Source organism: Schistocerca americana, chromosome 2, assembly GCF_021461395.2.
Source record: "Schistocerca americana isolate TAMUIC-IGC-003095 chromosome 2, iqSchAmer2.1, whole genome shotgun sequence".
Taxonomy (NCBI): Eukaryota; Metazoa; Arthropoda; class Insecta; order Orthoptera; family Acrididae; genus Schistocerca; species Schistocerca americana.
Genome location: NC_060120.1, coordinates 353,522,459 through 353,546,656, shown reverse-complemented (window position 1 = coordinate 353,546,656; position 24,198 = coordinate 353,522,459). Strand labels below are relative to the sequence as shown.

The 24,198-nt window shown below is 43.5% G+C and overlaps 1 protein-coding gene across 2 annotated transcripts in view; it reads right to left on the bottom strand.

Moving 5' to 3' along the window:
- LOC124593683 (Golgi-specific brefeldin A-resistance guanine nucleotide exchange factor 1) overlaps window positions 1-24,198 on the bottom strand; it is a 304,033-nt gene that overhangs the window by 244,030 nt on the left and 35,805 nt on the right. For both annotated transcript variants that reach the window (XM_047131983.1, XM_047131984.1), the window contains exon 7: window positions 20,828-20,978. In XM_047131983.1, the coding sequence (XP_046987939.1) occupies window positions 20,828-20,978 (151 nt within the window). The remainder of the gene's footprint in view (window positions 1-20,827; window positions 20,979-24,198) is intronic.

Here is a 24,198-nt window from a genome sequence, read left to right as displayed (position 1 = left end):
AAGTTGATTAACAATTGGACTTCTTGCTGTGATGGTAATGCTACCAATGTAAGTTCCAGTAATTGTTATGCATAAAGTACTTTCTTGAATGAAATAATTGGTTGGTTGGTTTAAAAGAGGAGTGAGGGACTTAACTGCTAGGTCATTGGTCCCTCATTCCAATTAAAATAATTCTACATGGGTGGCAGTAAAATAATCGAGACATACAACACACAGATGGAAGAAAGGAGAAAACCACAAGAATGACAGAAGGGCAACAAACACTAAAATGGACAAAATCAGACAGGAAAGCCACAGGGAGACGCAAGAAACGTGTAGACGAGATCAAAACAAGAGAGCAGATTACCAAGGCTGGCTGACCATGAGAACAAAAAGGACAAGCCAGTCACTCTGCAACACATTAAAACCTCCACCCAAAAAGCACTAGGGTGGATGACACAGAGGGACAAAGGACATGCACTAAAACTTAGATCAAATGTTAAAACCCACCCTCAAGAATAAAACGTAAAACTAAAGACGCTGTTGAGGCACTGCCGCCCAACACCGAAAGTAGGGTGCTGGGAAAGTCAAAAGTCCACCGCAGATCGGCGGAAAGTGGGTAGTCCAGCTAGATGTGGACAACTGACATTTGTGAACCACAGTGACACCGAGGTGGGTCTTCACGATGGAGGAGGTAACCATGTGTTAGCCACGTATGGCCAATGCGGAGACGGCAGAGGACAACTAAGTCTCTGCGAGAGGACCGCATGCAAGACTTCCACACATTTGTCGTCTCCTTAATAACACTCAGTTTGTTGTGCATACTGTTATGCCACTCTGTCTCCCAAAGACGAAAAACTTTGCGGCATAAGACACAATGCATGTCAGTTTCAGAGATGCCCATTTCCAGAAGCAGTTTCCACGTAACCAGTTTGGCCAGCCTGTCGGCATATTCGTTGCCTGGGATTCCGACATATCCTGGGAACCACACAAGCACCACTGAATGACAGGACCATTCCAGGGCATAGATGGACTCCTGAACATATGCTACCAAAGGATGGCTAGGGTAGCACTGGTCAGTAGCTTGTAGGCTGCTCAAGGAGTCAGTACACAAGAGAAATGACTCGCCAGGGCATGAGCGGATGTTCTCAAGAGAACAAGATATGGTCACCAGCTCTCCAGTGAAAACACTGCAGCCATCTGGCAAGGGGTGCTGTTCAATATGTCATCTATGAACATACGCAAAGCCTACATGAACATCAGCCATTGAGCCGTCTGTGTAAACCACTTCATGGCCCTGGTACATGTCGAGAATCGAGATGAAGTGATAGCGGAGAGCCGCAGGTTTAATGGAGTCCTTAGGGCCATGCAAAAGGTGCAGAAGAATCTGCAGCCTAGGTGTACACCATTGAGGTGTACTTGAATGGACCTCAAGGAGAGATGGTAATGGGAAGGACTCCAGTCCAGACAGAAGGGACCAGACGGGAACCACAATTGTAAGCACTGACCTGGGCCGCCAATGCAGGAAGTGAACTGCCATGGTTGGGAAAAGGAGATGGTAATTCGGATGCGCAGGAGAATTAAGAACGTGTGCAACGTAACAGGCGAGCAGTTGTGCATGCCTAACCTTCAACGGAGGGACTCCAGCCTCCACCAGGACACTAGTCACCGGACTCGTTCTAAAAGCTCCCATTGCTAGGCGAACGCCACAGTGGTGTACTGGGTCGAGTAAATGCAATGCTGAGGGCACTGCCAAACCATAAACCAGACTCCCATAGCCAAGGTGGTATTGAACACGTGCTCTGTAGAGCTGCAGCAGCATGGAGCAATCAGCACCCCAGTTGGTGTTGCTCAGGAAGCAGAGGGCATTGAGGCGCTGCCAGCACTTCCGCTTAAGCTGACGAAGGTGAAGTAGCAAAGTCAATAGGGTGTCAAAAACCACTCCTAAGAATCGATATGTCTCCACTACAGTGAGTGGATTGTCATTAAAGTAAAGTTCTGGTTCTGGATGAACGGTGCGACGCTGACAGAAATGCATGACACACAACTTTGCGGCTGAAAACTGGAAGCTCATGACAGCCCCTTGTGAATGGCTCCCTGTAGGCACTGCTCATCAACAGCAGTACTGGAGGAGCAGTACGAAATACAGAAGTCACCCGTATACAGAGAAGGTGAGACCAACGGCCCTAGAGTTGCTGCTAGACCATTAAGAGCCACTAACAATAGAGACACTCAATACGAAGCCCTGCAGAATACCATTCTCCTGAATACAGGGTGAACTATGGGAGTTACAGACTTCGACACAGAAAGTATGGAGCAACAGGAAGTTTTGGATAAAAATCAGGAGCTGGTCCAGGAGACCCCACTCATACAATGTGGCAAGGATATGATGTCACCAGGTCGTGTTGTATGCTTTACGTAAGTCAAAAAAGACGGAAAACAGATGTTGGCATCTGGAAAAGGTTATTCGGATGGCAGACTCTAGAGACATAAGATTATCAGTGGTAGACTGACCCTAGTGCAAGCCACCCTAACATGGAACCAGAAGGCCACATGACTCCAGGACAAAACCCAACCGCCAACACACCATACCTTCCAGCTGCTTACCAAGAAAGTAGGTGAGGCTGATGGGCCAGTAGCTATCCACATCAAGCGGGTTTTGACCGATTTGGAGCACCGGAATGATGGTGCTCTCCCACCACTGCGATGGAAAGACGCCATCGCACCAGATCCAATTGAAGATGAGGAGATGTCACTTGTAGTCAGACGAGATATGTTTAATCATCTGACTGTGGATCCGATCCAGCCCACGAGCTGTGTCTGGGCAATGTGCAAGGGCGCTGAGGAACTCCCACTCTGTAAATGGGGCGTTATAGGGTTCACTGTGGCCTATAATGAATGAGAGGACTTTCCTTTCCATCCGCCGTTTAAGGGTGCGAAAGGCTTGGGGGGTAGTTCTCCGACGCAGAGGCTCAAGCACAGTGCTCAGCAAAGTGCTCGGCAATTGCATTTGCATCAGTACAGAGCACGCCATTGATGTTAATGCCAGGGACGCCTGATGAGGTCTGGTACCCTTTTGTCCAGACTTGGGAAGGTGATGTACGGCACCCCAATGGTCGACACTTACCTCTCCCAACACGCCTGTTTCCGTTGTTTTATATGCTGGCGAACACAGGAATGGAGTTGCTTAAAGGCTACTAGGTGCTCTAGGGATGGGTGCTGTAGAACTCTCCCATGCTCTTAATTGCCTCAGTGACTTCAAGCAACCACCAAAGGACTGTCTTTTGCCGGGGGGCACCCTAAAGAATGAGGGACCGTGTTTTCTGCTGCAGAAACGATCGTTGTAGTGACATGCTCAATGACAACATCGATGGCATCGTGTGGGGGAGATTCAGCGGTGACAGCAGAGGTGAAGGCTTGCCAGTCTGCTTTGTTTAAAGCCCATCAGGGTAGGTGTCCATGGGCATGATGCCAGGAGAGTGACAGGAAGGTGGGGAAGTGGTCACTACCACACAGGTCGTCATGTGCTCTCCAGTGGATAGACGGGAGAAGGTCAGGACTGCAAACCGAGAGATCAATGGCCGAATATGTGCCACGTGCCACACTTAAATGTGGTGGGTGGGGGGGGGAGGGGGAGGGGGGCACCTGTACTTAAGAGGCAGAGGTGGAGTTGTGACAGTAAATTTTTGATCTCCCTACCTTGGCCAGTAGTGTCAGTGTCGTCGTAACTGCCGACTGCTTCACATCTGCTGTGCAGCGAGCTACCTTAATTTAAGTATTAACTGTATTTTTCTTACTTGTCACTTCTTCTTCTGTGTGTTTTTGCTTTTAGGAAGCTTTAATTGTCGAGTGCTAGTAATAGAGTTCCATAGATTTCGTGTTTGTTTTGAATACAGCCAGAGAGAGTCCCTTTAGTCAACCACAGTGCCAGTAGTGCTAGTGTTTGTTTTCAATACAGTCCAGAGACAGGTAGTGCTATTTTCATTGTTTTCTACAAGAAGTGGCTAGCAACCACAGTTTAGTCAACAACCAGCCGCCTTTAGTGAATTAGCAGTCTAGTTAAAAGTTGATTAACTCTCTACAGTCAATTGATTTCTTAGGATGGATAGGATGTGAGACTGCTGTGTACGGACGCAGGAGGAGGTGGCCACTGTTCGCGAACAGCTGAACGTGCTGATGGCCGCGGTCAGCCGTCTTCAGGCTGCTGCCTCAGAGTGTAGCGGCAGTGGGGAGTCTGGTGCGTCGCATGGTACACCCCAGGTGTTACATGCTTCACCTACTGTCCCTGCTGTCGAGACATCTTCGCGGGTACCGGGTGCGGTTGGGCCACCCTCTCCCCAAGGGGAGTGGCAGGTTCAGCGGCGTTCGCGGCGCACGAGGTGGAGGGTCAATGTGGAGGCTGGCCGTGTGGCATCGCCCGCTCTGCCTGTGAGTGGACATGTGGCCGCTCCTTCAGCAAGGTCCGAGCAGGCACACAGGGGGAGGGGTTTATTAGTTATTGGGAGCTCCAACGTTAGGCAGGTGATGGAGCCCCTTAGGGAAATAGCGGGAACGTCGGGGAAGAAGGTCAGTGTTCACTCTGTCTGCTTGCCAGGGGGTCTCATCCGAGATGTGGAGGAGGCCCTGCCGGCGGCAATAGAGAGCACTGGGTGCACCCGACTGCAAATTGTTGCTCATGTCGGCACCAATGACTCCTGCCGTCTGGGTTCAGAGGTCATCCTCAGTTCGTACAGGTGGTTGGCGGAATTGGTGAAGGCAGAAAGCCTCGCTCGCGGGGTGGAATCAGAGCTAACTATTTGCAGTATCGTTCCCAGAACTGATCGCAGTCCTCTGGTTTGGAGCCGAGTGGAAGGCTTAAACCAGAGGCTCAGACGTTTCTGCGGAGATCTGGGGTGCAAATTTCTCGACCTCCGCTATCGGGTGGAGAAATGTAGGGTCCCCCTGAATAGGTCATGCGTGCACTACACAGCCGAAGCAGCTACAAGGGTAGCGGAGTACATGTGGAGTGCACATGTGGGTTTTTTAGATTAGAGAATTCCCTCCCTAGGCCCGACAAGACGCCTCCTGAGACGGGGCAAGGTAGGAGTAGGCAAAATGCAACAGGGAATAACAATATTAATGTGCTAATAGTAAACTGCAGGAGCATTTATAGAAAGGTCCCAGGACTGCTCTCATTAATAAACGGTCACAACGCCCATATAATACTACGGACAGAAAGTTGGCTGAAACCAGACATAAACAGTAATGAAATCCTAAACTCAGACTGGAATGTATACCGCAGAGACAGGCTGGACAGTGAAGGGGGAGGCGTGTTTATAGCGATAAGAAGTGTAATAGTATCGAAGGAAATTGACGAAGATCCGAAATGTGAAATAATTTGGGTGAAGGTCACGGTTAAAGCAGGTTCAGACATGGTAATTGGATGTCTCTATAGGCTGTTGTGGCTGAGCACCTGAAGGATAATATGGAAAATATTTTGAGTACATTTCCCCACCATGTTATAGTTCTCGGTGGAGATTTTAATTTGCCGGATATAGACTGGGAGCCTCAAACGTTCATAACGGGTGGCAGGGACAAGGAATCCAGTGAAATTTTTTTGGGTGCTTTATCTGAAAACTACCTTGAGCAGTTAAACAGAGAACCGACTCGTGGCGATAACATATTGGACCTTCTGGTGACAAACAGACCCGAACTATTTGAAACACTTAACGCAGAAAAGGGAATCAGCCATCAAAGGGGTTACTGCATCGATGATTTCAGCCATAAATAGAAATATTAAAAAAGGTAGGATGATTTTTCTGTTTAGCAAAAGTGACAAAAAGCAGATTACAGAGTACCTGACAGCTCAACACAAAAGTTTTGTCTCAAGTACAGATAGTGTTGAGGATCAGTGGACAAAGTTCAAAACCATCTTACAATATGCGTTAGATGAGTATGTGCCAAGCAAGATCGTTGGAAGAGAGCCACCGTGCTACAACAACCGAGTTAGAAAACTGCTGCGGAAGCAAAGGGAACTTCACAGCAAACATAAACATAGCCAAAGCCTTGCAGACAAACAAAAATTATGCGAAGCGAAATGTAGAGTGAGGAGGGCTATGCGAGAGGCGTTCAATGAATTCGAAACTAAGTTCTATGTACTGACTTGGCAGAAAATCCTTAGAAATTTTGGTCTTATGTCAAAGCGGTAGGTGGATCAAAACAAAATGTCCAGACACTCTGTGACCAAAATGGTACTGAAACAGAGGATGACAGACTAAAGGCCGAAATACTAGATGTCTTTTTCCAAAGCTGTTTCACAGAGGAAGACTGCACTGTAGTTCCTTCTCTAGATTGTCGCACAGATGACAAAATGGTAGATATCGAAATAGACGACAGAGGGATAGAGAAACAATTAAAATCGCTCAAAAGAGGAAAGGCTGCTGGACCTGATGGGATACCAGTTCGATTTTACACAGAGTACGCGAAGGAACTTGCCGCCCTTCTTGCAGCGGTGTACCGTAGGTCTCTAGAAGAGCGTAGCGTTCCAAAGGATTGGAAAAGGGCACAGGTCATCCCCGTTTTCAAGAAGGGACATTGAACAGATGTGCAGAACTATAGACTTATATCTCTAACGTCTATCAGTTGTAGAATTTTGGAACATGTATTATGTTCGAGTATAATGACTTTTCCGGAGACTAGAAATCTACTCTGTAGGAATCAGCATGGGTTTCAAAAAAGACGGTCGTGTGAAACCCAGCTCGCGCTATTCGTCCACGAGACTCAGAGGGCCATAGACACGGGTTCACAGGTAGATGCCGTGTTTCTTGACTTCCGCAAGGCGTTCGATACAGTTCCCCACAGTCATGTAATGCACAAAGTAAGAGCATATGGACTATCAGACCAATTATGTGATTGGATTGAAGAGTTCCTAGATAACAGAACGCAGCATGTCATTCTCAATGGAGAGAAGTCTTCCGAAGTAAGAGCGATTTCAGGTGTGCCGCAGGGGAGTGTCATAGGACCATTGCTATTCACAATATACATAAATGACCTTGTAGATGACACCGGAAGTTCACTGAGGCTTTTTGCAGATGACGCTGTGGTGTATCGAGAGGTTGTAACAATGGAAAATTGTACTGAAATGCAGGAGGATCTGCAGCAAATTGACGCATGGTGCAGGAAATGGCAATTTAATCTCAATGTAGACAAGTGTAATGTGCTGCGAATACATAGAAAGAGAGATCCCTTATCATTTAGCTACAAAATAGTAAGTCAGCAACTGGAAGCAGTTAAATCCATAAATTAACTGGGAATACGCATTAGGAGTGATTTAAAATGGAGTGATCATATAAAGTTGATCGTCGGTAAAGCAGATGCCAGACTGAGATTCATTGGAAGAATCCTAAGGAAATGCAATCCAAAAACAAAGGAAGTAGGTTACAGTACGCTTGTTCGCCCACTGCTTGAATACTGCTCAGCAGTGTGGGATCCGTACCAGATAGGGTTGATAGAAGAGATAGAGAAGATCCAACGGAGAGCAGCACACTTCGTTACAGGATCATTTAGTAATCGCGAAAGCGTTACGGAGATGATAGATAAACTCCAGTGGAAGACTCTGCAGGAGAGATGCTCAGTAGCTCGGTACGGGCTTTTGTTAAAGTTTCAAGAACATACCTTCACCGAGGAGTCAAGCAGTATATTGCTCCCCTCCTCGCGAAGAGACCATGAGGATAAAATCAGAGAGATTAGAGCCCACACAGAAGCATACCGACAATCCTTCTTTCCACAAACAATACGAGACTGGAATAGAAGGGAGAACCGATAGAGGTACTCAGGGTACCCTCCGCCACACACCGTCAGGTGGCTTGCAGAGTATGGATGTAGATGTAGAAACATGGCACCACCCCACAATGGGTTACGCACATTAAAATCTCCCGAAAGTAGGAAAAGTTTAGGGCATTGATCAATCAGTGCAGCCAATATGTTCCGGGTACTGCGCCATCTGGAGGAAGATATACATTGCAGCCGGTTATTTCCTGACAGCCACAGCTTCAAGAGGGGTTGTGAAGGGGCACAGGTTCACTGCATACTGAGTTCAGGATACAGACACAAACTCCACCTGACGCACTATTATAGGCGCTACGGTTCCTGTAATACCCTTATAGCCAAGGAGGGCAGGGATCTGCATTGCCGGGAACCAGGTTTCCCAGAGGGCAATGAAGAAAGCAGGTGTAAAGTTTAACAGTTGCTGTAGCTCAACCAGGTGGTGGAAAAAACTGCCACAATTCCACTGGATGATTACGTGATTGTGAGACTGGGAAGGCATGAAACACTATGAGGCAGTCTATGCTTCAGGGTCACCTGCTGCCACAAGTTGAGTACATGTGCGATCAACATCCATTGTGTCTGAGGGCCCAGCGACATCTAGGTCCTCAGCAGACACCAGAATCTCCATCTCATCTTCAGGCACAGAGCCTGTAGGTAGTGGTGGTGTGGCTGCCACCGCAGTGTCTTGGTACTTGGGGGTCTTTCTTTTTAGGTTTCTCTCGCTGCTTCTTAGGTTTGTCTGGCTGGGAGGACTTCACTGATTCAGTCTCAGAGACTGAGGAGGACCATGAAGACCTTCGACCAGCTACTTACGCTTATCCAGCTGAGAATTGGGGACTGACATCCCCGATGGTTGGGGGAGGGGGGCGAGGGGGGGGGGGGGGGGGGTGCTGCTCCTTAAGTAGGTTGTGCAGAAGCAACAGAGAGGTAAGTGCCCCCTCACCATCAAGGGGGCAGGTGGAGTCTGACAGTTCTGAGAGCCAACTGTACGTGGCGGAACCGAAGCTGGTAGAACCGTTGTCATAGCGGCGGCGCAGGTGGATGTCATATGCACACGATGCAGCCTTTCACATTTTCTCTTAGCCTCAGTGTACATCAGTCGGTCCAGGGTCTTGTATTCCATTATTTTCCTTTCTTTCTAGAGACTCGTACAGTCTGGCAAGCAAGGCAAATGGTGCTCTCCGCAACTGAAACAGATGGGAAGCAGGGTACAGGGAGTATTGGGTTCTGAAGGACGTCCACAGTCCCGACAGGTGACAAGGACATATGGCTGAACTTCCAGCACAAGCACCGCATCCAGGGTGGGATATATGGCTTTACATCACAGCAGTAGACCATCACCTTGACCTTTTTGGGTAATGTGTCACCCTCGAAGGCCAAGATGAAGGCACTAGTGGCAACCTGATTATCCCTTGGACCCTGGTGGCCACACCATACAACATGGACACCTCGCCACTCTGAATTGGCGTTCAAGCTCATCAAACTGCACAAGAAGGTCCCTGTACAATATGAAACCCTGGACCATATTTACACTCCTATGGGGCATGATGGAAACAGAAACATCCCCCAGCTTGTCACAGGTGAGTAGTGCCCACGATCAGGCCGGGGATGCTGTTTTGACCAATACCGACCCTGACAGTATTTTGGACAAGCCCTCTACCTCCCCACACTCGTCCTCTAAATGCTCCACAAAAAACTGGGACTTCACTGGCAAGAAAGATTACCCATTAACTCTTGTACATACGAGGTACCAGGGTGAATAAGCTTTGCTGCCATCCTTAGCCTGGCGTTCCTCCCATGGTGTGGCCAGGGGGCGGTGGGGGTATGGAGGGGGGGCTGGGAGGCGGACGATTTGGGGGTCATATTTCTTAGCATTGAAATTACACCCTGACCACTTACAGACTGCAGGTGTTTGACCACCAGCAAGAGATGACACACTACGCTTCACGGCGTGTCATGCGCCCTGATGCCACCCACTCCAACCAGAAGCCCCCCCACGGGCACCACCCAGCTGCAGCAACAGCCACATGGCAGGATGGCCATTACTGGGAGCCCCGATGCGCCAGGGTGACGGGCATCTACTCTTTGGCATATGTGAAGAGTTAATGGTGCAGGCATCAGGAGAGCAATCCCTGTGTGGTCAGGGGGCTACAATCAACTGGGTATATGGCGGCCCCACCACAACAGACTGGCTACCGTGCTGGATATCAGGTGCAAACGAGCTAAGAAGTCCATTACCGTAGACAGTGCAGAAAGTGATACTGCACAGAGGATGAAGGAAAATGCACCCAGGAGGTAACCTCGCCCAACAGCGGAAGTGCAGATCCACGTCGGCGAAGGATGTGAGAGGTCTCAGTGTACGATGGACACTATGCACCATGTAAGACACCCTTCCCCAATTGGCTCGCTCTTAGGGAAAATTTTGAAAAATGGAGGTCAAACCCTACAGGGGACCATCACATAAAACCCGAAATGTTTGAGACTCCTTTTAGCTGCCTCTTACGACAGGGAGGAATACCTCGGGACTATCCTAACCCCCAGACCCGCAGGGGATGAAAGAAATAATTCTCTTACACAAATCTTTTGGGCAGAGCTTCACTAATTCAGTATCTGACAAACCTTTTCGAGATAAGATAGACAGTGCAGATATGAGCATACACCCACAGGCGCCCAAACCTCCATGTGATGACTTACAGCTTTAATGATGTCTGATTACATGCCAATTAGATGCCAACTTCTCTGGAAAGCCTACAATGTAGCTACATTCAACAGGCTCAGGTTGTTGACAGCAAATCAATCCCTCCTGAATCAACAACAAGAGAGGCTAAGCAGCTTCCTGATCTCTAGTATCCAGATTGTGCAATGGGTGACTGTTCACTCCAACTTCTGTCGTACACAGTTTGTTAAGGCAATGCTTCTTGAACTACTGGAGCATGTAAGATGATTATTTTGAAGATGAGACCAGACTTGTGTCCCTCCACAAGCTGTAAATTGCTCAGTCTGCCATACTGCACTTAAAAAAATTCTTGGGCTACTTTTCTGTGATTCAGTTTGCTGATTTTGAAGTATGCTGTACTGTTTTCACTTGTGACAGGGTGGGGTGTCACAAGCCTGAGACAGTGCTGAAGTGCAAATGAAGGTTGGGTATTTATAAGTCTCCCCAGTAATGGATCATAAGTTCAACTCACTTCCCTCCATGGTGCACAACAGGGACAGAACTTTGCATCTTGCATCCTAACTGGCAAGAGCAGTAGCCATCACAAAGTGCTCCACCAATGTCTGGGCAATGTCTTCATGTTCTGTTTCAAAATATACCTACCTCAATCCAGCTGCTAAGCTGCCGTAATTTCTTAATCAGGAACATTTATTCATTTGAGCTGGTGGAATGGTTGACTGAGTTTAGCAACATTCACTATGGCCTTTTTTGTGATCTGAATCATTACTGGGCAGTGGTCCATGAAAACTGACACTTGTTACTCCTCGAAGAGATATATTGCCTCCTAAAATGACCTGAAAGCTTGAGACGGGTAAGTCAGCAGCATAGTGTATCACTTTTTTTGTGTGATTTAACCAGTCCTGGTAGTCTGCTTGATGTAGGAAAACATCCATTTGGCTATATAGTTTACATTCTACACTGGTGGTAACCTTATTTGATGGCTGTCTTTCAGGGACTGCTCCGTCTGGTAGATGGACCTACAGCTAGTAGTAGTCAATAAAATGAAGTCTACTAATTTCCTACAAATCATAATTTGTACAAGTTTGAGAGCAGAAAGAGGATTTGGCAGAGGCTAACACTGTAGCAACGTTGAAATAAGTGTGGCTGTCAGTGTTTAGGACACACACTGCCTGAGTCATCCAAGGCTCTTTGCATGTCTACACTTGAGGCAAGCTGATGGTGAACCTCATAGCACATGGCATGTGTTACACCTTCCAGCACAACAAATGGACACAGGAGAACACAAAGCAAGGTTCTAACGCCTCTTGTGGCAGTAGGCACATGGAACATGTTATCCTCCATGGTGCATAAATTAAACAGTGACTGCTTGGAGATCTGTAAATAAGGGGACAGCAGAGTAGTTTAGTATGTCCTCATCATCATGTGTGTCAGTACATTCAGAATGCACTTCCTGTGAACTTAACCACAACAATCCTGCCTGTCCGATGAGTTTCGGTTCCTCTGTTCGAGTCCAGAATACACTAATGTTTTACTGCAGTATAGGAGCCCTCTTTGATGTGCTACTTCCATTGCAACAAAAGTGCATGATCTTATCCATCACATATACGCACTTTGTGTTGGTGCGACAGCTTCAGGCTTATTGTCTGTTATACTGATATATTTTCCCCACACGTTTTGTTTTATTAAGAGATGGACTAGCATCTGGTGGGGATGTCTGCTTGACTCTTACTTGTCTGGAATACCAGTTCTCTTAACTCTTCTGTCTATGGCACTAGTGATTGATTGGAGATTGCTCTTTGTAACTAAATAGGCTGCTTCAGGTGTTAGTCCCAGAGTTTGAGTAGACAGTAATTCAGAGTGACTTTCTTTATCATGAAGTTGCAAAAGACTTTTGTAAATAATCAATTTCTTTCAAAACTTAAATTTCATGGATCTTTTCCTGCTTCAAGTATATGGGATACTCTTTACTCCAAATAGAGTGGTTATTAATGCAGATAAGTGTTCTTGCGATGAATATGGTATTTTTTCTATATGAGTAATCAGAACTCTTATCCCAATATTAGAACATTACACCTCACCATGGTATGACATGTTTGCATCTGAAATGTCTAAATACATTCAGAATGCAAGACCATACACTTAGGTGAATGAAATCTTGTTTAATGACTTCTGTAAGCACCAATGTGTTTCTTGTCAACGCAAACCCCACTGTCCTCTCATGCTCACTGTTTACTTTATTCACAATACTTTTAACATCAGTGTTCTCATTTGATCACCCTTGTTTCAGTTCATCCCTATCAAGCTATGAAGAAATGTCCCCAATCTCAGTCTTTTCACAAATTCCAGTGTTCCTGCAAAACTGTAAAAATTTTCCATGCACATAAGGATAAATCTCGACATGAACCACCCCTCATTTCATAATTAGAAAACATATTTCCACAGGTGACATGCTTTATTACTACATTATTTTCACGTTTGAAGATGGCTTTATTTAATCAAATCAGTGTGCAGAGGAACTGAAACTCATAGGACAGGAAGGACTTTGTGGTCATGTTTACAGGAAGTAGATTCTAAATGTACTGACACCCACAAGGATGATGACATATTAAACTACTCTACTGTCTCCCTAATTACAGATCTCCAAGCAGTTGCTGTTTAATTTATGCACCATGGAGGATAGCATGTTCCCTGGGCCTACCGCCACAAGAGGTCTTTGAATACCAGGCTCTGATGGACCTTGCTTTACAATGTCCTGTGTCCATTTCTCATGCTGGAAGGTTTTAACAAATCCTCATGGGGACTGGAGTTTGATAGTAGGAAGAAGAAGGGAAGGAAAAGTAGTAGGTGAATATGGACTGGGGGAAAGGAATGAAAGAGGAAGCCACCTAGTAAAATTTTGCACACGGCATAATTTAATCACCACTAACACTTGGTTTAAGAATCATGAAAGAAGGCTATATATATGGAACAGACCTGAAGACACTGGAAAGTTTCAGATTGATTATACATTGTGTATCAAAAAGAGTCGTTCAATTTTTTAAAAATCATGACTATCATGTTATTTGATATATTCGTGAATAACTTACGGTTGGAAAGAGCAAACTATCGAGTTTTACATGGTTCCCACTAGGTAGCAGCAGTATGTACCCACTTCAGTTCTAGTAAAAATGGTGTCGGGACAACACAACGTGTTTTGTGTTCTACGTTTTGCACAGTGAGAGTCAGTAATAACTGTTCAGCGTGACTTTTGTACTAGGTATGATTTGGATCCTCCTACAGCACAGAGCATTAGATGATGACATGAACAATTCTGAGAAATAGGTTGAAACTTTGAGTTTCTCGTTTGTCAAAATACAAAATTCATTGTATATGTTTATTAGCTTCAGAAATATACATTACACCCCATGCAATGGTAAAACCGATTTAGAAACCAGATTTTACATTGTAAGACATTTCCAGAGGCGGATGTGGACTGACCACAATTTATGGGTTATGAACTATAGACTAAAACTGAAGAAACTGCAAAAAAGGTAAGAAATTTAGGTGATGGGATCTGAATAAACTGAAATAACCAGAGGTTGTTTAGAGTTTCAGAGGGAGCATTTTGCAACGGTTGACTAGAACAGGGGAAAGGAATACAGTAGAAGAAGTGGTAGCTTTGAGAGATGAAACAGTGAAGCCAGCAGAGGATCAAGTAAGTAAAACAACAGGGGGGGGGGATAGCAGAAATCCCTGGGTAACACAAAAGACATTGAATTCAATTGATGAAAGAAGAAAATATAAAAATGCAGTTAATGAAGCAGGCCAAAGGGAGTACAAGCGTCCAAAAAAATGAGACTGGCAGGAAGTGTAAAATGACTTAGCAGTAATGGCTAGGGGACAAATTTAACAATACAGAAGCATATATCACTAGGGGAAATATAGATACCTGCTAAAAGAAAATTAGACTTCTGGAGAAAAGAGAAGCAGCTGTACGAGTATCAAGAGCTCAGATGGAAAGCCAGTCCTGATCAAAGAAGGGAAAGCTGACAGGTGGAAGGAGTCTGTACAAGGGAGATATGCTTAAGGGAAATTTTATACAAATGGAAGAGAACATAGATGAATATGGGATGCGAGATATGACACTCCATAAAGAATTTGACAGAGCACTGACAGACCCAAGTCAAAACATGGCTCCAGGAGTAGACAACATAGTGTTAAATACTAACAGCCTTAGGAGAGCCAGTCATGACAAAACTCTTCCATCTAGTGAGCAAGATCTACGAGATAGGCAAAATACCCTTAGACTTCAAGAAGAATATATTAGCTCTAATTCCAAAGAAAGCAGGTGCTGACAGGTGTGAATACTACTGAACTATCAGTTTAGTAAGTCATGGCTGCAAAACACCAACAAGAATTCTTTACAGAATAATGGAAAAACTGGTAAAAGCCAACCTCAGGGAAGATCAGTTTGGATTCCAGAGAAATGTAGGAACATGTGAGGCCATACTGACCGTACGACTTTTCATAGAAGATAGGTTAAAGAAAGGCAAACCTATGTTTATAGCATTTGTAGACTTAGACAGCACTTTTGACAATGTTGACTGGAACACACACTTTCAGATTCAGAGGATAGCAGGGGTAAAACACAGGGAGTGAAAGGCTACTTACAACTTGTAGTGACAACAGGTGGCAGTTATGAGAGTTGAGGGGCATGAAAGGTAGGCGGTGGTTGAGAAGGGAGTGAGACAGGATTGCAGCCTGTCCCTGATGTTATTCAATCTGCACATTGAGCAAGTAGTAAAGGAAACAAAAGAAATTTGAACTAGGAATTAAAGTCCAAGGAGAACAAATAAAAACTTTGATATTTGTCGATGACACTTATTCTTTCAGAGACAGCAAAGGCCTGGGAAGAGCAGCTGAATGGAATAGACAGAGTCTTTAAAGAAGGATATCAGAGGAACACTGACAAAAGCAAAATGAGAATAACAGAATGTAGTGTAATTAAATCATGTAATGCTAAATGAATTAGATTAGGAAATGAGACACTTGTCATAGATGTGTTTCGCTGATCATAGCCAGATATGGAAGTAAAACATGGACAATAAACTGTTTAGACAAGCAGACAATAGAAGTTTCTGAAATGTAGTGTTACAGAAGAATGTTGGAGTTTAGATGGTAGATCAAGTAACTAAAGAGGCGGTACTGAATAGAACTGAGGAGCAAAGAAATCTGTGGCACAACCCGACTAGAAAAAGGGATCAGGTGGCAGGACACATTCTGAGGCCTCAAGTGTGTGTGTGTGTGTGTGTGTGTGTGTGTGTGTGTGTGTGTGTGTGTGTGTGTGTGAGGGCAGGGGGGGGGGGGAAGGGGGGGGGGGAATTGGTATAAGTAGACCAAGAGATGAGTACAGTAAGCAACTTCAGAAGGATGTAGGTTGCAGTAGTTACTGGGAGATGAGGCTTGCACAGGGTCAAGTAGCATGGACAGTTGCATCAAACCAGTCTTTGGACTGAAGATCACAAGATCAACGTATAGCTTGCCTGAAAGTGAGCTGAGTGTGTGTTTGCTGCAATGGGTGTGAGTAGCACTCAAAGACCACATGAAATGCTGAGTGTGTATTTATGGGAACCGATAGCTCCATTTTGTTCCCGTGAGAAGGTAGGTGCATAAAAGTCAACTCAGGTTGAGGCTTTTGTATGTGATCAAACCCTGCACAACTGGGGCACAGCTGACCACTAATGAATATTTTTCTTAATACCCAATTATCCCATTATTGTATAGCACACTCTGAAATTGAAAGGTTGTTTTTATGTATAAGTCTTTATGTGCTAAGGAACATCATAGAATAATAGCACAAATAACAGTTTCTAGTATTCAACAGGAAAATTTACCCAATTTCCACCACTCCTGAGTTAAGAACATACTTTCCAACATATCCCCACATCCTGCAACCCTCCTGGACTAAATCTCCATTAGCAAACCAACCTCCCACCTCTTTCCCCTACTTATTTATTTATATTTTCTTGATTTGTAGTATTTCTTTATTTACTCAGCTAATTCCCCCCCTCTCACATCATCATCATCATCATCATCATCATCATCATCATCATCATCATCCCCCCCCCCCAATCCTCCGCAACAAGGGGGGCTCTCTCTCTCTCTCTCTCTCTCTCTCTCTCTCTCTCTCTCTCTCTCTCTCTCATACTGAGACCAACGGGAGCCGAGTCTCTTTCCCAATCTAGTCTCCTTTCGAAGAAAGAGGAATTTACAGTTCTAAAAGTTAGGAATAATCTTTTTATCTACTTTTACATGCATTTATTGGCAATGTTGTAATTTCACCTCCTGAAATTAAGTTCTGGCCAGCTATTTTGTTTCCTATTATCCTCTAATTTCTTCAGGTAATAAATTATCTTAGAAATACTGTGAGGAATGTATGTACTCAAAACAATTAATAATGAAAGTGTGTTCTGGTAGATACATCATTTGATGTTTTTACAAACAAAAAAGGGCATAGCTTGCTCCACATTTTCAATTCAGTCTAGTTTGTAAATGATAGTGTACAGCCACTACTCACCTGTTGATCTCACTCATATTTTCCTACATTAATTTATGTCAGTTACAGTAATAATCCAGAGATGAATAAATCAGGTACATGTATAACTGAAAAGTCACAAATCTGGACAAATACTCATCTACTTATTCAATCACAGTTTCATTATTTGCTGAACACTAAAAATTTGAGAATTTGCACATTGCTTTTGGAAGACGACCACGGCCACAATCAAAAACACCTCTCACCAAGCTGGGTATATTCTGTGATAAACAGATTCATGGAATCTTAAATTGTTCCCTGATGGGATTCTAACCCAGAAACCTTGCCTTTAACAGACAGTGCACTACTGCATTTGCTAATTGTATTTGGACAAATTCAAAAGTTCTACTTGTCACTTGCTTCCATAATTATCTTCGAAGTACTAAATAGATCTGCGATACTGATGAAGTAGCATGAACAGCACCGGAGGTATGAACAGATGCTGCAACTGGTAGCATACCACCCACAAAAGGAAAGAGTTACACCAGACAGATAATTTTACTTACAAAAATGGTCACGAGTGAGTGAGTGAGGCAGGGAGGCAGGGAAGTCCCCTGCAAGTTAATCAACTGGAAAAATTTATTCAGTAGACAAAGTGTATCTTACAATGTTTCAAAAATGGTTCAGCACTTGTGAATGTGCTTTTCATGCATGTCCTCCATGCAAAAGCTATGTAAAACACAGAAACAACTATTACTTCCAATATTCTAACACATTTTTCAAAATAGTATGTGTTTCTTATTATCTCCAGCCAAGGTTAATAAATGAGTATCTCCACCAGCATTAGGAAATTGTACAAGATGCATCCATAAAGTAAGTTTCCCGTTGCACAAAGTGACTGCACATATGCGATACTGTGAAATGGGACTACCTTCACATCCCTATCTGAAATTCCATCCTCATGTTAACATCCTCTGAAGTGGTCAATTTAGCTCAAATTTTTAACTTTCTCGACTTTATACTGTTATGTCTATAGCCAGTTCCAGTAGTAAAGAGCCCTTTAAAAAATGAGTACAAATGAGTTTACTATTTCAGATTAATTTTCACATTAATATGTTACCCAATTTATAACAGCAACTAAGGGGAGTAAGCTGCTTGTTAATAATCCAACTTTGAAATTTCATGATATGAACTGTGCACTCTTCTTGCACCACATTCTTGATAATTTACTTCTCCCCTATTTGTGAAAGCTACAATGTTTATTCATTCAGAATTATTTAAAATGATAGCTCTACTCGAGATCTATCCAAAAAACCATTAACAATATTTTATTCAAAGTTATTTGTTCATAATTAACTAAAATATAATTTAAATTGTTGTAATGTAAAACTTACTGAAATTGTGTATTGAATTAAGTAAACTTTTCCAAATTGAATATCAGAACATGTAGGCCAACATGTGGCCCATTTGTTGTTGAAAGTAATGAAAATCTAATGACTTAATTGTTATTTTGTAAATTTTACATTTGACAATGTATCTGATCGTTTAGTTTTATACAAAAGGACGTGGCACATGAGCCACAGCAAGGACTAAACCAAAGAGAATCAGTCAGGGCAGTGCGAGAGTGATCGGTCAGTGAGTCTGCGTTATTGTCTTTCGAAAGATGTTTGTGTGTGACTCTTGGAGGCTGCCAGACAACAAACGTATATTTCATCAATATACATCCAAATCGGTCATAATACAAAAGAAGTAAATTGATAACACTGTGTTTTATTTAAAAATTAGTACATCGGCAATGTCTAAAGCTGGGCTTTCTGAGGCAACACTACCTGATGATATCAAAATTGAGTATCTCATCATATAGTGCAGTTAAGTTATTATGTGAACTTTTATTAACTGTGATTGAAATTTTTTTAGTTTTCACTCTTCTTTGTGCTTGAGAATGGTGGAGGCCCAAACTATCAAGTTGCTCCATTGGTACGACTGAGAATTCGCTGTTACCATACCCAATTATAGATAGAATTACAGAAACCACATATTTTATTCTCATTCAGCATCAGTGGTAATTAAAATGCTTCCCTCCTCTCACACCTTTAAGGATGTCATTTTAACTGTAATGATGTGACACAGTGCATGCACTAACGGAACCAAAGTCCCTCATTAGCCTCGTAGCCGCAGCTGAAAATATAGACTTGTATTCCAGCTCCTGCCGCGTGTGAATGAGGCCAATGATGAAATTTTTGATTGCATAGAACACTGTGCTGACAGAAATTCATCATCGGCTGTGCCTGGTTGATGGGCCTAACATCATAAAGAAAGCAGATGGTGCATCACTGGTGCAGAGACTTTGCAGCAGGCCACTAAAATATTCATGACGAGGAGTGCAGCAGGAATCCATCCATCATTACAGGTGACCTTTTAGAGCTTGTATGGAAATGCATTATGGAGAATTGTTGCTCCACAATCATGAAACTCAGCAGCCAGTTCTCACAGATGTGCAGTTGCTCGTTACACAATATTGTCACAGAGCTCCTGTTTTACTGGAAATTGTGCGCCAAGTGGGTGCCAAAGCGACTGACTCCAGAACACAAAACCAACCATATGGGGCAGCTTTGACTTTTCTGCAGTGGTACCATGACAACGGCAACAAGTTTCTGGACCAGACCTTCACAGGTGATGAGAGAAGTTGTGTACAAAACTCCAAACCAGGTGGCAGTCAATGGCATACAGCAGCTCTCCCAGCAAGATGAAATCCAAGCAGACTGTCAGTGTGGAAAGTGATGTATTCAGTGCTCTGGGACAGATGAGGACTTGTTCTCACCAAACATCTGACCAAAAGTTACAGGTGACTGAAGTTTACTGCGAAACAATACAGAAACTGCAATGGGCTATTCCGAACAATCAATGGTGGATGGTTAGTGCCAGTGTTGTCTTGCTGCACAATAACACTTGGCCACATGGGTCAACGTACAACAGAGCTCCTGCAAGTGTTTGGCTTGGAGGCATTTGATCATCCACCCTACAGACCAGAGCTCACTCCAAGTGGTTTCTTTATGTTCTGGAACCTCTAGAAATTATTGTTCGGTCGGCATTAGTGTTTTCAGACTGACAGACAGGCAGAGGCGGTTGTCACACAGCAGTTCCAGTCCCAGATGGCACACAACTGTGACACAGAGATGCAAAAGATAGTCCCGTCATATGACAAATGTCTGAATTCCAATAGTGACCATGTTGAAAATGGCTCAGTACTTCCTGTTCTAATAATTTTTTCATTTAAATTGTGTTTTGTTTCTATTCACAACCCCACGGAAGTTTACTTTATGGCTATGCCTTGTACACTAAGAGCGAAGACCTAGGTTCTGCACAATTTTACTTTATCTAGATTTGTCTAGCATTACCTTAATCTAGCATTCATTTTCAAACTGTAATAAAAGTTTTAAGGCAGTTCCATTATTTATCCAAAGTCCAAATAGTTAGAGGGGAACCACCCACAAGTCATACGTAACTTTCCTTTATTGACATGTTTCGCTTGACAGATGCGAGCATACATTAAATATATCTGGCTGCGCATAGTACCACTCATCATGCACATTCTGTATAATGATGGCTTTATATACAGCCATGCATATTTAATGTGTGCCCCTTGGATACTTAATTTCTGAAGGTGCTCTCTTCTGCCGAGTGGCACATAAAAATAAATAAATAAATAAATAAAAGGTTACTTGTGACTTGAGGTTCTTCTACAATTTTAATTTCTCAGGGTTGCTGTTTGCTCCTGCAAGTGATGACTGTGATAACTAAAGTAATATGAGTTTCCACAGCTGTACAGTTGCCAATTCAAGACATCTCACCTGTCTGACGTGCAGTAGTAGTTTCCTTTGGTGCTAGAGAAGAACTTTCATCATTCTTTGTCGATGTACGATTGGATTTCATTCGAAAAGAATTTCTGCTTCTTCTCTTAGAATGAGATGAGTCAATAGCACCAGCTCTCACTTTGAGTTTCTGCAACATTAGATATCACATATTCATGCTACATGGTACTAGGGTTATATAAAAAGCTTCGCATTTTTGTCTCCAGTATGATACTCATTTTTATGAAAAAGGTTAGTATAAATCACAAAAGAAAACCATTATTGATGCCTGCATAAGTAATGACAGCAAACTGCGTTAACATTAATATGGAACTAGTAATATATTATTCAGTTTAGTACACTGTAGAAATACATGCATCTGTTTAGGGCAATATTGACATGCTCGAAGAAAGTTGAAAGATCTTTGATCAAGAATACATCCTAAGTTTTGACTATACATTTCAAATGAATAACCATACATTTCAAATGAACGACTGAGAATGCTAATAATATCATGTTCAATTTATGTTTCTATGCAGTACTTCTCCCATTTCAATAAAAGGACCTTTGCTACAGCACAAAGGTCTGTATGCGTAACAATATACAGTGCCAAAGAGGAGATGCAACCACATCACAAAGGTATCTATGGGTAGGTCAAACTAGTATATGATTCCTGAAGAGAGGCAGGCAGTAGCTTCTTTCAGTAGTGACAGGAGAACATTCTGGATCATTAAGTCTGTCTTGTAACATTAAACAATACAACCATGCTATGTTGGTAGTGATGCATGGCTGAAACAAAGGAAAGCTACAGCCACTCTGCTCCCAGAGGGCATGCAGTTTTTCTGTAAGGTTTAATGTTAATGGTGTTCTTTGGGGTAAAATATTCTAAAAGGTAACATACAGGGTGTTTCAAAAATGACCGGTATATTTGAAACGGCAATAAAAACTAAACGAGCAGTGATAGAAATACACCGTTTGTTGCAATATGCTTGGCACAACAGTACATTTTCAGGCAGACAAACTTTCGAAATTACAGTACTTACAATTTTCAACAACAGATGGCGCTGCGGTCTGGGAAACTCTATAGTACGATATTTTCCACATATCCACCATGCGTAGCAATAATATGGCGTAGTCTCTGAATGAAATTACCCGAAACCTTTGACAACGTGTCTGGCGGAATGGCTTCACATGCAGATGTGATGTACTGCTTCAGCTGTTCAATTGTTTCTGGATTCTGGCGGTACACCTGGTCTTTCAAGTGTCCCCACAGAAAGAAGTCACAGGGGTTCATGTCTGGCGAATAGGGAGGCCAATCCACGCCGCCTCCTGTATGTTTCGGATAGCCCAAAGCAATCACACGATCATCGAAACATTCTTTCAGGAAATTAAAGACGTCGGCCGTGCGATGTGGCCGGGCACCATCTTGCATAAACCACGAGGTGTTCGCAGTGTCGTCTAAGGCAGTTTGTACCGCCACAAATTCACGAAGAATGTCCAGATAGCGTGATGCAGTGATCGTTTCGGATCTGAAAAATGGGCCAATGATTCCTTTGGAAGAAATGGCGGCCCAGACTAGTACTTTTTGAGGATGCAGGGACGATGGGACTGCAACATGGGGCTTTTCGGTTCCCCATATGCGCCAGTTCTGTTTATTGACGAAGCCGTCCAGGTAAAAGTAAGCTTCGTCAGTAAACCAAATGCTGCCCACATGCATATCGCCGTCATCAATCCCGTGCACTATATGAATGTCTCTCATGCAGCAATGGTAGCGGCGCTGAGGGGTTGCCGCGTTTGAATTTTGTATGGATAGAGGTGTAAACTCTGGCGCATGAGACGATACGTGGACGTTGGCGTCATTTGGACCGCAGCTGCAACACGGCGAACGGAAACCCGAGGCCGCTGTTTGATCACCTGCTGCACTAGCTGCGCGTTGCCCTCTGTGGTTGCCGTATGCGGTCGCCCTACCTTTCCAGCACGTTCATCCGTCATGTTCCCAGTCCGTTTAAATTTTTCAAACAGATCCTTTATTGTATCGCTTTTCGGTCCTTTGGTTACATTAAACCTCCGTTGAAAACTTCATCTTGTTGCAACAACACTGTGTTCTAGGCGGTGGAATTCCAACACCAGAAAAATCCTCTGTTCTAAGGAATAAACCATGTTGTCTACAGCGCACTTGCACGTTGTGAACAGCACACGCTTACAGCAGAAAGACGACGTACAGAATGGCGCACCCACAGACTGCGTTGTCTTCTATATCTTTCACATCACTTGCAGTGCCATCTGTTGTTGAAAATTGTAACTACTGTAATTTCGAAAGTTTGTCCGCCTGAAAATGTACTGTTGTCCCAAGCATATTGCAACAAACGGTGTATTTCTATCGCTGCTCGTTTAGTTTTTATTGCCGTTTCAAATATACCGGTCATTTTTGAAACACCCTGTAGTAGCCCATTCAGATCTTTGGGTGGTGATGGCTGAAGAACAAGCAAATATGGCATTCTATGGGATGGACTGTGGTATGTTATGTTACATCCGTTAATAATTGTATCAGAAGGCACATTAAACTGACAACACTGTTATACCACAAAGAGGCTGAATAACTGGGCCTTTGAGAAATAAATTTTCCAGTACTGTCAATAAAACACTTAAATGCAGATAAAACTATTTCAAGGTTTTGGAAGTCTTTGTTTATTCCCCAAAGAGTACAGGAAGGTTCGAAAGGGAGAGGGTGGGAGGATAGGCTCGTCACTTACACTCCACGTTGAGAAGACCCACGTCTGGTGAGGACAATAGGATATGAAGATTAAGTATTAGCCAGCATTCTGTCGCCTATTAATTTAATGTCTCATGATGGGTGAGAAAGCTTGAAGAGAGAAATAGGTTGAAGTTAGAAATAATGGTAATTAGTTAAGTACAGTGGTGAAAGATAAGGATTTCTGTTCAGGTGATTACTGAGTTACCAATACAAAAACAAACAGAGCTAAGACAAACACAAGGACATGACTTAGAACAGTAGCACAAATACAAAAACTTACTAATTCCACAGATGACGAGAATGAAAAAAAGTATGTTGAGATAAATTATTCAGTATGTTAAGGCATACAAAAAATAATTTTGATGAATACAGGATTTTATAGCAGGAAAAGCAGAGAATGAAAAATGGCGGAAGAATGTAGACTGGAGGAAAGGACTGAAAGACAGAATCAACCTTCTAAAATTTAGCACAGAGCACTGTTTAACCATTGCCAACACTGTCTCAGAATCGTGACCATATGATACTGCATAGATTCAAAAAACAGGTTTTAAACTGCAAAAAATTTCCAGAGCATGTGGGCTGTCAAAATGCCCTCAGGCTTCAAGATGGATCTAAT